General features: G+C 52.7%; 1 protein-coding gene across 2 annotated transcripts in view; it reads left to right on the forward strand.

The window, feature by feature from the left end:
• The window catches only part of GRIK3 (glutamate ionotropic receptor kainate type subunit 3), a 196,676-nt gene that overhangs the window by 123,769 nt on the left and 59,279 nt on the right, over nucleotides 1–13,628 (forward strand). For both annotated transcript variants that reach the window (XR_009452018.1, XM_059690155.1), the window contains exons 3-5: nucleotides 6,120–6,377; nucleotides 10,620–10,801; nucleotides 13,114–13,167. Coding sequence is in view for 1 of the 2 variants with exons in the window: in XM_059690155.1 (XP_059546138.1) it covers nucleotides 6,120–6,377; nucleotides 10,620–10,801; nucleotides 13,114–13,167 (494 nt within the window). In the remaining variant the exon portion in view is untranslated. The remainder of the gene's footprint in view (nucleotides 1–6,119; nucleotides 6,378–10,619; nucleotides 10,802–13,113; nucleotides 13,168–13,628) is intronic.

Consider the following 13,628-nt stretch of genomic DNA (forward strand, 5'->3'; position numbering starts at 1 on the left):
TCCTAGCCACTTTATTAATAGTAGCCCAAAGTGGGAAATAAAGACCTCCAAGAGCAGGAGAATGGAAAGATTTGGGTATAGTTATACAAAGGTATTAGAATCAGCAATAAAAAAAGAACAAACTCTTGCTATGCCCAATGTCGTGAATGAACCTCACAACTGAGTGTATAAACAGTGGTTACCTCTGGGGGAGGGAGTAGTATACTACTAGTAGTAGGATATTAACCGGAAAGGGGCAGGGAACACCTTCTTACGTGTTGGACATGTGCTATATTTGATCCAAGCAGTAGTTACATGAGTACAGTTCTATGTAAAAATCCATAAAAGTCTGGGGTTTAAATGAATGCACTTCACTATATAATGTTGTTATCTCAATTTTAAAAAAAATGAATAGCTCCTCTCTGCCTTCACTCGCCCTCCATGTCCCTCTGATAATATGCCAAGGATGGACCCGTGCTGTGGTTGGGAACACCACTCTGACCATGGAGGCATGCCTGCTGTTTGATCACGCTCCCCACTGGGCACCCTCCATCCCTCGGGGAGCCCTTATTCTGTGATCTTTATTTTTCCTTTGATCTTTGGCTTTTTTAAATTCTCAGGAGCATCGTTAGGCCTCTTCCAGGGGGTGGTGTTGGGCCTAATTCCGATGAACCCAATGATAACTCATTCTCCCTAGGCAGGGGTGCCTGTCAGTCATCACTCCTTTCACAACAACTTGATCCAGCCATCCCGGGCCATGCGGGTGCGGAGATGCAGAGGCATGGAGCCTGGCACCGCCTGCCTTGCCAGCTCTGGTCGAATTAGTACTTCCCTCCACAGAGGCCCAGGAGGCCTTTCCCCATTAAAAGGGACTTCCACTTATTGTCTTTATTTTTCAATGTTTGGTGGGGAATTAAAAGATAAGTGACTGCCAGGCGGGTGCAACCCAGAGAGCGTCTGTGTTTTCTTCCGAGCCCGGCCAGAGTGGGCCTGGAATCGACCCAGCACTCCCCAGGCTCCTCTGCCTTCACTTATTCTCTGGGCTGCTCAATTCCTTTTAAGACACAAATTGATTGGGATAATTTTTGCTATAACTACAATTGCCATGGAAAGGAGGAGGGGGAAGTGCATTCAGACTGTGGACTCCTGCAATGACTGTGAACCATTGAGTTACTGTAAAATGACCAGAAAATGGATTTAAAATTGAAGCCACAAATAATGTAATTACTGCAGTGTGTGCTCAGGGCTGCCAGAACAAGGGTTGGCTGCTACCCTGGAAACATCTGGAAATAAAGCTGCTGCTGCTGCTGCTGCTATAACCCCTGTCATGGTCCCTTGGAGAAAACAGTGTTCTTTCAGACTGGGAGATTATTAGAGGGTGGAAAGAACATGAAGGGAACAAGAAAAGGGGTGTGAAGAAAGGCCAAGGAGGAGAAATAGGTGAAAGGCAGAACTGATGCCTCCTGCCACCCAATAGTGAGATCTAATCACTACATCTCTGGCAGAATGAAACCCAGTGAGGTCATCATCACATCAACACCACAGTCAACACCAGTGCACCATCAGCACAGTTACTTCCATCACCATCAACAATGGTTTCATCTCCACTCTTAGCCTCAACACCTCCATCACCACCCCTACTGTCACCATCACTATCGCTGCCATGACAGGAGCATCTCTATCATCAACAATCTCATCTTCACTAACATTACCATCTTCATTTCTTACCATCATCATCTTCAGTTACAGTCATGGCATTGACATCTTCATCATCACCAATCTTATCAACACCATCAACATTTTTATCCCCTTCCCTCTTATCCATGTTTACATCGCCATGATGATTTCTACCATCATCATCATAGTCACTGTCATGGCATTGACATATTTATCACCATCCATCCCATCATCATCCTGCCATTATGTCACAACATCATTGTTACCATTAATTCCACCCTCATTAATGGTATCACCAGGATCAGCAACAGCCCCACGATATGGTCTTCACTGTTATTACTATCATTACAGTTACCTTTTATCATTATCACTACAATCAATGTCAAAATCCATTGTATAACTATACCCCAATCTATCCATTCTCCTTCAAGATCACTCTTACAATCCTCTACATCATCATAATTTGTGGTTGGTCTACTCTCCCCTACCTCAGTCAAACAGGGATACCCAGACCTTGGACCTGTAGGGGGCCATAATCTAAGAGGTTGAGCTGGATGAGGTGGGGGTGAAAGGGCGGCATTTGCCTGCCTGCCTCGAGACTTCGATCAAAGGGGGAAATCCAAAACACAGATTCTGGGAGGTGGTAGTGAGAGGAAGTGAGACACACAAGTCATTTGACTAAGTCATCAATCGGAAGGTCCTTGAGGGAAAAGAGAAAGAGCAGAGACAGGAGATGATGGGATGGAAGCCAGGGATATCAGAGGACAGCTAGAAGATTTAAAACAGAGGCAGGAGGCAGAGCATTAGAGAAACCTGCAGATTCCATCAGGTTCCCAGGACCTCTGGCTTGGGCAAGAAGGAGTGACCATACCTGGACAGCTGTCACTTCCTCACTGTCACCATCTCCTCCATGTTGGTTTCCAGACTCCGTGTCTCATACATGGTCTCTTCCCTCAGGCAGCACCTGCTCTTAAGGGGACAAAGTGGTGAGAGCAGACACCCGCACACCCAGACAGCAGGAGAACAACATGAATGGGCAGTGAGTACAGGTCAAGGATCGGCTTCCTTGGGACAAAGGAACAATTTACCAACACACCCAGAGTTCCTATTTTTGAAGCATTTATTATCACTGGAGTTTGTCTCTCACACAGTCACCACACAGAGTGCTGCTAAAGTGTATCGACTCTAGGGTGATAATAACAGGGATTTGACCTCCAGTCCCACAACTATAGGAGCACAGGAAGGCACCAGGAGCCCCACTGTGCATCCTCTCCCGAACTTGGCATTGGCCAAGAGGAGTCTTGGTGACACAGGAAATGCTCTCTGTACAGGCCCCACTACTTCCCATACAGGGTTGCCCTGTCCCATGTTCCAGATAGTCCTGCAGACTGCTAACAATAACCAGCCCACCTCCCAGAGTACAGTGTCTTTTACAGAAGCCATGAATGGCATTCTCTTGTGTTCTTAGGGGGAAATATTTTCGGGGAAAATAAACACTTTATATACCAGAGTAATATCTCCTATTCCCAGGAAGCAGTGAAGGACGAAGGAGCACATCAGTGGAGAGGGAAAACACTCAAAGATCACACATTCTGATTGATTTGAAACTACCCTGTATCCCTGGACCCATTGGTACCACCCTTAGGCCAGGCAAGAGGGCCCTTTCCCAGGGCTTGTGCTTTGGAGATACTGCCCTCGCCTTCTTCTGGTCGACATCTCCTCCCAGAATGAGTCAGTGGGACCAAGGGGACTTGCCTATTAAGATCCTGTGCCCTGCCCCTTTAATCTTTGCTCCAAGTGTCCAGAACCCTGAATTTCCTGCCCAGTAGCCTGCATGAGCCTCTTTCCTGAGCTGCCCCTACAGAGAGGGAGCCATGCTGCCATGGTCGCATTTGTAGACCCTATCTAAGCGTGACATGGGAGAGGTGTGGACAGTCCCTTATGATACAAGGGGGAGCAAGTGGTCAAATAGAAGGGGACAGGATGGGAGTGGTGCCACCTCTCCCCACATTGCTGCATATGATAAGTCCCCATCCTCCAGGTTGTGATGAAGGCATGTTGTCAAGTTGGGGGTGGGGCAGAGCATGTTTTATGTAACAGTTTGTCAGCTTATAACATTTCACTATTTAGCCATATGGTATATGGGCCTCCATTTGTACTCTGTCCCTGGGCCCTACAGATGTTAGGGGTGGACCTAAGGCCAGAGGTCATTCCCAGAGGCCCTTGAGGCAGCCAGGATGCATCTGAATCCACTGGGTATCCATGCACTCTGTCTTGCCTTCTCCTACAATCATCTTATGTTCACACATGTGCATGTAGTTCCTTCTCGTGGCCACAGGCTGGTGAGTTTGCTGATGCTTTTCAGTTAGGACTCTTCTGGTTACAAGTGACAATAACCAAATCCTAACAGGTTTAAGCAAAAAGAGAATGTATTGGTTCATGTCACCAGACTCCAGGCTTCTACTTGATCAGGGCTCATATTTCTTTCTCTGTCTTGGCTTTGCTCATCTCCACATGGACTCTGTTCACAAACGAGCACCACACTTTTTTTGTACAAGGTGGCTACTGTACTCCAGATCTTACCTCCTTCCAGATCCAGTTACAGAGGGAATGTGCCCCCTTCCCAGTGCCTGAGGTCTCATGGCATCCCATTGGCTCTGACTGGTCACATGACCATTCTCTAAACCAATTGCTATGGCCTGGGGGAGGTCAGCCTAGGCTCTAAGTCCCTAGCCCACCCCTCATGGGTTGGGAGTGAAAAAAGCAATGGAGCCCAAAGGTAAAATAGGGACAGTTTCCAGAAGAAAGGGCAGTGGCTCCTGGGGAGTCCCCCTCCCTCCCCCCCCCACCCCCGCTCCATGGCCCTGAGAGGTTCATTTTATGGGTCTTTCAGGCACAATCCTTGTATGAGCCTATGTCCCCCTCGGAGCCCCAGCTGCCCTGGGTCTGCTCAATTCACGCTGTGCTGTGCTCACTGCGGTTTGGCCTTCCCAGAAGCATCTGCTGTCTGATCTGCCTGAGCCCTTGGGCCTCCCCCAAGAATGTGAACTGTTTGAAGTCGAGGATTCAGCATTTGTTCACTCAGCAGATGTTGATTAAGCACCCACTCAGATCAGGCACTGTTTAAAGCACTGTGGGTACAGCAGTAAACAACATAGATCAAGCCCTTGCCTCCTTGGAACTTATTATGTTCAAGTTGGAAAAGAAGTCAACAAATGAACAAGACCTCTGGTGGTCTTTAATATATAAGTAAAGCAGGGAATGGGGTTGAGGGACTGTGGCTGGATGGGACTGCTATTATGGGTTGGGGAGTGATGCCTCTCTATTAAGATGCACAGACACAGATACCTGAAGGAAAGGAGGGAGGGAGTCATGTGGATCTGAGGGAAGAACAGTCCAGCCAGAAGGGACAGCAAGTGCAAAGGCCCTGAGGCAGGAGTGTGCTTAGAGTGTGTGAGGAACATCATGGGAGCCAGTGGGGCTTGAGTGCTGTCAGAATAGGAGGGAAGGGTGGGAGAAGAAGTCAGAAAACTAGTGGGTGATGTTGGGGACAGGGGTGGGGAGGAGCTACAACAAATAGGGCCTTGTTGGTCGTCATTAGGACAGGCTTTTACCTGAGTGGAACAAAGGAGTGATGTAATCGGCTCAGGTTGTGAAAGGCTCACTCAAGCTGCTGAGAGCAGGTTTCTGAGGAAGCTGGGACCAGCGAGGGTCCTTCTGCAGGAATCCAAGTGAAAGATGACATGGCTGAGTTCAGGGTAGGAGTGGGGAGAAGTGGTCGGATTCTGATATATTTTAAAGATGAAACAACAGAAGTTGTTGCTGGATTGGGATGTGGGATATGAGAGTATGAGAAGAGTCAGGATAGAGCCAGGGTCTTTGACATAGGGCACGGGGTGGGACTGTGGAATTGCCATTTTCCAACATGGGAGAGGTCGGGAGGAGGAGAAGGGATTGCGTTCGGACACATTAGGTCTGAAGTGCATCACAGACAACCGAATGGCAGTGTGGAGCGAGGGGGGAGATGTGCATTTGGATTTTAAGAAACAGATCGGAGCAGGAGGTTTAAGTGTAAAAGTCACCCGCAAGTAGGTATTTTATTTCTATTTGTTTCTCAAGTTCCCACCCAGAACAGGGCATGATACAGAGCTGGGGATGCTATGACGATGAAGACATCAGAAGTCATCACTTCTATTTCATGAGCTCTGTGCTGAGGGCTTAGGGGCATTATCTTGTTCAACTTCCTATGAGCCCGTGAGGCCGGCACGATTGCGACCCTGGTTTCCAGATGAGGAAATGGAGATTCAGAGAGAGTGTCAGTCATCCAGCCTCAGAGGGCTGCAGGGGCTGTTTGCCCATGTGTTTATGGGACCATCAAAACCATGGCCCCGGGGACCCGGGCCCCAGCTGCCTGACCAGACCCAGCACTGACCCCTGTGCGTCCTTCCCTCCCTTTGCTGCAGCCTGTGACCAGCTGGCGCTGGGCGTGGTGGCGATCTTCGGGCCATCTCAGGGCTCCTGCACCAACGCCGTCCAGTCCATCTGCAATGCCCTGGAGGTGCCCCACATCCAGCTGCGCTGGAAGCACCACCCGCTGGACAACAAGGACACCTTCTACGTGAACCTCTACCCTGACTACGCCTCTCTCAGCCACGCCATCCTTGACCTGGTTCAGTACCTCAAGTGGCGGTCGGCCACCGTGGTCTATGATGACAGTACAGGTGGGTGGCCAGGCCTGACCAGGCTGGGGTTAGGGTGCAAGGGGGCAGAACCCTGGGATCGGGCTCCTCACTGCTCGCCCAACTCGGCTGCCCCTGGGGAAAGGGTCCTCTCTCACTCTCCAGCTTCACTCAGTCACATCGATGCTCATCTCTGCTCCCTCAGCCCTGTGCACACCCGCCACACGCCCACTCACCCAGCCCCAGCCCACCTCGCATCTGCCTCACATCTTCCCACCCACCCGCCTCCACCCAGCAGCATGCTCACATCCGTACTCAGCACACTCGCCCCGCCCCTAGCACCTGCACCCACTCCTGCCCAGCCGCGCCCACACCTGCCTGCTTTCTTACACTCACACGGTTCCCTCTGTGCAGGCGTTGAACGCAAACCCTCCAGTGCAGATGCACCGGCTCTGATGCTTACTAGCTGGGCAGCACGGGCCTGTTTCCTCTCCTCTTTCCTTCCAAAGACTCAAGTCCCAAATGTTTCTTAGTCCCACCTCTTAAGAGAGAGTGACCTTGGCAAGTCACTTAACCCATCTGGCCCCGCTCTCCACACATCAGGCAAGAGCTGCGGTATCCGGTCCGGAAAGAGCCCTCCAGCTCTCAGCAGCCTGTGATTCAGTGTCAGCTCGATTACCTCCACATGCGGAGTGGGAATCAGACACTCAGGAAAGACATTCTGAAGTTGTTGATTTTGCTCAGGATTTGACCACCATCTGTTGAGGTCCTGCCATACCCAAAGCACCAGGCAGAGGATCCTGGAGGGCAGCGACCCCCACCCCTTTCAGGGCCTCCCGCACTAGTTCCCTGCCATTAAGGGGCGCTCCTGCCCCGCTCCAAGTCACCCCCAGTGTTTGTGCAGCCTCTAGGCTTATCTGTCTTTACACACCACTGTGAATGGTTGTCTTTGAGCCTGTCTCTCCTTCCAGGCCATGAGCTTTCTGGGCCTCCAGGGTCTAGCACAGGGCCTGGTACAACACAGATGTTTATAAAGGTTTATTGAACTGAATCGAATTGAATTGAATCGAATCAAAAATCAAGTTGAAATAAACTATAATTAAATGTTATTAGGAAACAGTGTGTTGGACACTGGAAAGTAGGAAGAAATGAGGATGCAATTATACCATCTTATTTTGAGAAGTTGATCAGGCTGTTGTAACTGGAAATTGAGAAGTTGCCATTGACTAGTTCCTCCCAATCTCAGGTCACCTCATTGGACTGGCGCATGGTCACCCAGACAAAATCATGGTTCTCTCAGCATGCTAGAAGGGGTATACCAGTTACCTCTGGACAATACAGATGCTGCTTGGCTTATGATGGGTTTATGTTCTGATAACTTGGTCTAGAAGCCAAACAGTGAATCTCTAGTTTTGACCCCATTGCTAGCATGCTGTGAAACCTTGAGAGGGTCACTCAACCTCTCTGGGCCTCAGTTTCCTTATCTGCCACATTGGGACAGAAGCCCCTCACCTGCATGCTTTCTAGGACAGGGAGACGGGTAAGTCGGGTAATGAATGCGGAAGTGCTTTGTAAGTGGAAAACATGATCCCAGCAACATGATTCACTGCAGATATTTATTCCAACAACATGATTCACTGCAGATATTTTGAGAGAGATTGATTAGGGAAGCAGCCAGGAAGGAAAGCTCATCTCGGGCGAACAAAAGAGCCTCGTCTTCCGCTGGGTTGGCCGAGACGAGCCTCTGGGCTCCTTCGGGAATACGCTGATGGGAAGGAGGTCTGACACTTGCTGCTGGAGAATGTGGGTCACCGACTATTACACGGGGCATTGCACCTGCCTGACAGGAAGACTCTGGCGAGCTCTGCTCCAGTACCCAGGCTGTCCCCGCCCTCCTGCCTGGGTCCCCAAAGCCCATGTGCCTGCGGATGCTGGGCGCGAGTCTGAAAACCGAGCACGTGGGAGCACCGTGTGCACTCTGGGTCTTGTGGGAGCAGGCGGAGCAGGCAGCATCCGTCAGCCAAACGAAGGGGTTCTGAGCTTCGCTCGGGTGGAGGGGAGGCTGGGTGTGTGTTTGTGGGGAGCTGTGACCCCCTCCCTCCTCTTCTGAGGTCCCCTGGTATCCTCGCCCTCTTCCCCATCAAGTCTGGTATGAGGAGGCCCTGGGCCCCTATGGATCCAGCCCCTCAGGACCCCCGAGCCCTCTCCCAACCCAGCCACCTGGATCTGAGGCTTTCGGGGGGCTGGGCTCCTGATCCCACAGCCGTGGCACAGCTTGTTTGGGAGGCTTTGGTCTCCGGGTTCTATTTCTGTCCTCCCTAGCGCAGTGACATGAAGGACACCAATCAGATCGCTTTCCTGACTCCGGCCCTCAGGAACGGGAATGAGAGGCTGAACAGACCCAAGCGTGTGTCCCCGAAATAGCTTTGGAAACGGGGGGCCTTCTGTTGGAAGGCATCTGAAGTGGGCTGTCCGTGGGGCAGGGGGAGAGGGGGGTTGTGTGGAGAGCATAGGAAACTCTGCCCAGACAGGGGACACTGTAACAGTTAATGGCAAACTTTAATCCATCACAAACTAGCTTAAGCAAAAAAAAAAAAAAAAAGTGTGTGTGTGTGTGGGGGGGGGGTTATTGGCTGTTGTAACTGGAAACTGAGTAAATTTAGCTTCAGGTACTGGTTGATCCAGAGGCTTGAATGGGTATCATCCGGCCTTACTTTCTCCCCGTTTGGCCTCTCTGACTCTTCCCCATTGGAATCCTTCTCGGGTCCCATGTGGTGACTCCCAGGCTCACATCCTCCTTGTTTGGAGTTGAATGGAAAAGGGGGCATATCTCACCATTTACTCTGGCACTGGACGTCACTCTGAAGACCAGCTGGGGGCACCTACCCTCTCTAAGCCCATACTCCTGCCTGATTGGCCAGGCTGGGGCCACATGCTGAGCCTTGGAAGCTGGAGATGGGTCCTTCCTGGTCAGAGGGCCTGAGAGAGAAGGGGGTTGTTCCCCATAGGAAAATCAGCGTGTTGTCACACTGAGTGCACAGGGCAGCCGGACTCAGACCCGGAGCCCCGAGTATGAGCAGGGGGCCAGCAGGTGCTGGTGGTGAGTAAGGACCTGCTTGGGCCCCTGGCCTGATGCTGGCTTAGCCGCTCCTTGCATTGGGGTTGGAGGTAGAGAGAGCAGCCAGCAGGCTTGCTTCCAGGATAAGCAGAGAGGCGTCAGCAGGAATGAACCTTGAAACAGGGGCGGAAATGAACTTAATTAGACCCATGCAAGCCATTTGTCTCTAGGAAGTGACATTTAGTTTTCCCTGGAAGTCCCCAGATTAAGTGGTTTTGCAAAATGCTCAGGTGGAGGATGGATTTTTCAGTGTGGGGAGAGAAAAACTAAGTCAAGCTAATTATGGAAATTTGTGTTGATGCCATTTAAGTGCCAGGCCCTGGGCTAGGGGCTGTGGGGACCCAGCCCCTCATGTTAAAGAGTTTGGGGCAGGGCCAGGGCCATGAGATGAGTCCAGAGGAGGCTAGTGCTGAGGGAGAGGCCACTGAGCTGGGGGAGAGGAGATCTTGTCTGGACAGAACAGTAGGGGTAGGCTTCGTGGAGGAGGTGGGTGCATTGAGCTTGGAAGGATGCGTTAGGTTTACCGAGGAGTCTGCCCTTGGGGGTAGGGGTGGGGCTGGGGACTGGGCACAGACACCACCTGGACCTACCCAGTCCCACTGTTGGTACAGTTGAGTGTGGAGCTGCCACTTGTGCCTGCATCCTGGAACAGGTTGCTAAGTGTGTTTAAGAGAATTATGCCCCATGTCTCATCATGTTGCAGGGGGCAGGTTCAGGCTCCATCAGTCTCTATATCCGTTCTGGGTTGGAAAGGAGCAGGTGGGCGTGGTCAATGAAAATCTGCTGCCCATGCCTACTTTTGAATCCACATATGTGTATATGTATCTGTGTGCACACATGTTTATCTACATGTATACACATATATTATCAGCCCAAGCATATGCCCTGTCTGTATCAACATGCTTGTAAGCATATGTTCATATGTGTACACACATCTGTGTGCATGTGCAGGTGTGTACAGTTGAGTGCACATCTCTTTCTGAGGTGCTAGTGCCTGTGTCTGGGCGTGTGTGGCTATGACCATGCTCATGCACAATCTCTGGGGGCCACGAGTCCCTGTCTGCAGACCTGTGGCCACAGGCATGTATATGAACGTGAGCCTGCAGATGCCTGTTGCTGTGTATGCATGTGTGCACACATGTCTTTTGTGCCCCTTGGTCTCTCAGGGCTCATCCGACTGCAGGAGCTCATCATGGCCCCTTCGAGATACAACATCCGCCTGAAGATCCGCCAGCTGCCCCTGGACTCTGACGACTCACGCCCGCTGCTCAAGGAGATGAAGCGAGGCCGGGAATTCCGCATCATCTTCGACTGCAGCCACACCATGGCTGCCCAGATCCTCAAGCAGGTGCGTGAGCGCTGGCCAGGGGATGGCTACCCCCTTCCCCAACACTCCTTCCCCAAATACAGGCGTGATATCAGCCAGATTGCAGTTTGACCCCCAGTCTGCCTCTTGCTGGCTGTATGGGCCTCTCTGAGCTTCTGTTTCACCAGCAGCAAAATGGACGCAGGGGTCTTTACATCCGACTTGGTGTGAGGATGGACTATGACGATGGATGAGGAGCCACAGGGTTGGCACAAGAAGGGTGCGGAGTAAATGCTGCTTTCCGGGCCACCTCTGTGCCGGTGGGAGGCCCGGGCTGCAGAGAGGGGCCTGAAGCCTCACCGGACAGAACCCTTCAGGAAGCACCAAGACCTGGGGTCTTGGGAACAGCCCCCAGAGCGCCTCACTGCCTCTTCCCGAGACTGATCTCCATAGCCCAGCATTGGTGTTGCTCTCCCATAACTAGGTTTATCGAGGCTCCTCCAACCATCTGCTCAGCTCTGCAGCGACTGGAGGAGATTGGCTCCCAGTCCTGCATGGGCCCCTGGTGCTGGACACAGCCCGGTGTGGCATGCTGGGAAGGAGAGCCAAGCTCTGCCAGATCTCCAAAGAAAGAAACACAAGTTGCCCCAACCCCTCTGAGGGTGCCCCAGGGACACCAAAGCACTCTGATTGGAGCCAGTGCTTTGTGGAAAGGGCAGTGATGGGGTCCCAGAAAGCTTCCCTGGTGATTGCAGTACATATTCTGCGGGTCCTGACACATGACGCCTCGACAGGCAGTGGGGAGGGAGGAGACACGGAGGACAGTGGAAGGAGGTGCTGAGCAGGGCCTGGGAGTGGTTCGAGGACTGGGCTGGGGGCCTACGTGCCACCCTCCCGTTGGGCCCACAAGGGGTGCTCAAGCGAATGGCCGCCTCTGCCTTCCCCCGAGGAGGCCCCACACCAGCCTCCTTCACCTGGTGATGAAAAAGCTCATTGGAGAATCTGAATCCTTCTCCTGCCCAGGGAAAGCGGCCTGGTCATCCCCTCCTCCGTGGGTGGAGCGAGTGGTCCCTGCTGCACACGGTCGTGGAGGGTTCAGCGAGATGAGGAAGGGAAGGGCTCATCCCGGTGCCGTCTCATGGTCAGCACTGGTGGGGGCATCTTCAAAGCCGCCGTCTAGGAGACACCACTCCCCAGAAGCCCCTTAACCCCCACTCTCCCAGCCACCTGTGCCCAGGGTGCCCCTTCTCCTCCCGGCGTGTGCAGCAATAATAAGGACAGTTGTGACTTTGGTTTACCAAGGAGTCACTCTGAGCCAGTACCCATAGCTCCGCCTGTACCGCCACCCTGGGAAGTGGGGTCGGTTGTTGTACCCAGTCCACAGGTGAGGAAACTGAGGCTCCCAGGAAGGCCGTGGGCCCTCGGTCACCCAGCCTGCATGTCCGAACTCACTCCCAGGTCTGTCTGGCTTGAAAACGTCTGTAATTTAAAGTGAATATTCTGGGCTCCGCTGAGCACCGAGCTAAACAAAGATAAGCGTGACTGCCCACTGAGGACCTCTCTGAGCCTTTACCTGTGGGTGTGGGTGGTACATCCCTAAGAGGGGGCGAGCGCAGGTGGCATTTTCTAAGCAGACTTGACCAGTGACGGTCTTCGCTCAGAGCACTTTGTGGGCCAGCAGCCCGAAGCGCTCCATAGAAAATGCATTACGATCATTAGTGTTATAGATCACAGGCTTCTCATAAAATACATGCAATGTATATACTGTAGACTTCACGGTGGCATGGAGTCATTCCACAGCAGCCACGTGGCCTGCTCTGTGGTCAGCCCTTCCTGGGAGGAGGAGGAGGAGGAGGAGGAGGAGGAGGAGGAGGAGGAGGAGGAGGAGGAGGAGGACAGACCCTCCTCCGGGGCCGGCGGGGCTGCTGGCGGCTGGACACCTGGACACCTCTCTCTAGAGTTGTGGTGCTGGCCTCAGCCGAGGGCAGTCAGGGCACTTGAAAAGGTGTCTTGGATTGTGTGGACGCCCAGAGTTGCTTCCCACAAAGACAGACCACCAGGCCCTGCCCCGCCTGTGGAATCTGGAATCTTTAGAGAGTGTGGCCCGAGAGCGTGCATTTTAATCTGTCCCGGGTGGCTTTGCTGCTCACTCCCTGGTGAAATCCACTGCTGTCTGCCAGCCAGTCATGCTTACGGTGTGGAGGGGTCTCAGGGAATATCACTCTGGTGGCCAGCCTCCCCCAGGCCATGGCCAGGCCGTCCCCTGCCCAGTCCTCACCCCAGGGGTGGCAGGGGGGTGGGGGGGGGGCTGCTCGGGTGTTCCCTGCAGGTGCTGACGCTCTGCTTCCCCGCAGGCCATGGCCATGGGCATGATGACCGAGTACTACCACTTCATATTCACCACTCTGGTAACGTACCTCTGGGCCCTGGCGTGGGTCGGGTGGGGCTCCCTCGGAACAAGGTCAGCCCAGTGCAGCTCGAGGAGGTCCAGGCTGGAGCTGCCTTGCTAGGGCTGTAGGTGTGGCCCCAGGTGAGGGCACAAAGATGTCTCAGTGGCCTGCCCACTTGGAGAAGTGACATTACGTGGAGAAGTGATATTACGTGGAGAAGTGACATTACGTGGAGAAGTGACATTACGTGGAGAAGTGACATTACGTGTGACGAAGGGGGGCAGGGGCTCTAGAACCTGCCAGCGTGAACAGAAGCCCCTCTGCTTACTGGCCGTGAGACTCTGGGGAAGTCATCTAACCTCCCTGCCTCAGTTTCTTCCTCTGCAAAATGGGCATAGTAATGGCTTCTACCTCCTAGGATGGTTGTGAGGACCCAGTGAGTTAATAAAGTAAATGCCGACAGCAGTGCCGGGCATGAA

Source organism: Myotis daubentonii, chromosome 3 (genome assembly GCF_963259705.1).
Source record: "Myotis daubentonii chromosome 3, mMyoDau2.1, whole genome shotgun sequence".
Lineage (NCBI taxonomy): Eukaryota > Metazoa > Chordata > Mammalia > Chiroptera > Vespertilionidae > Myotis > Myotis daubentonii.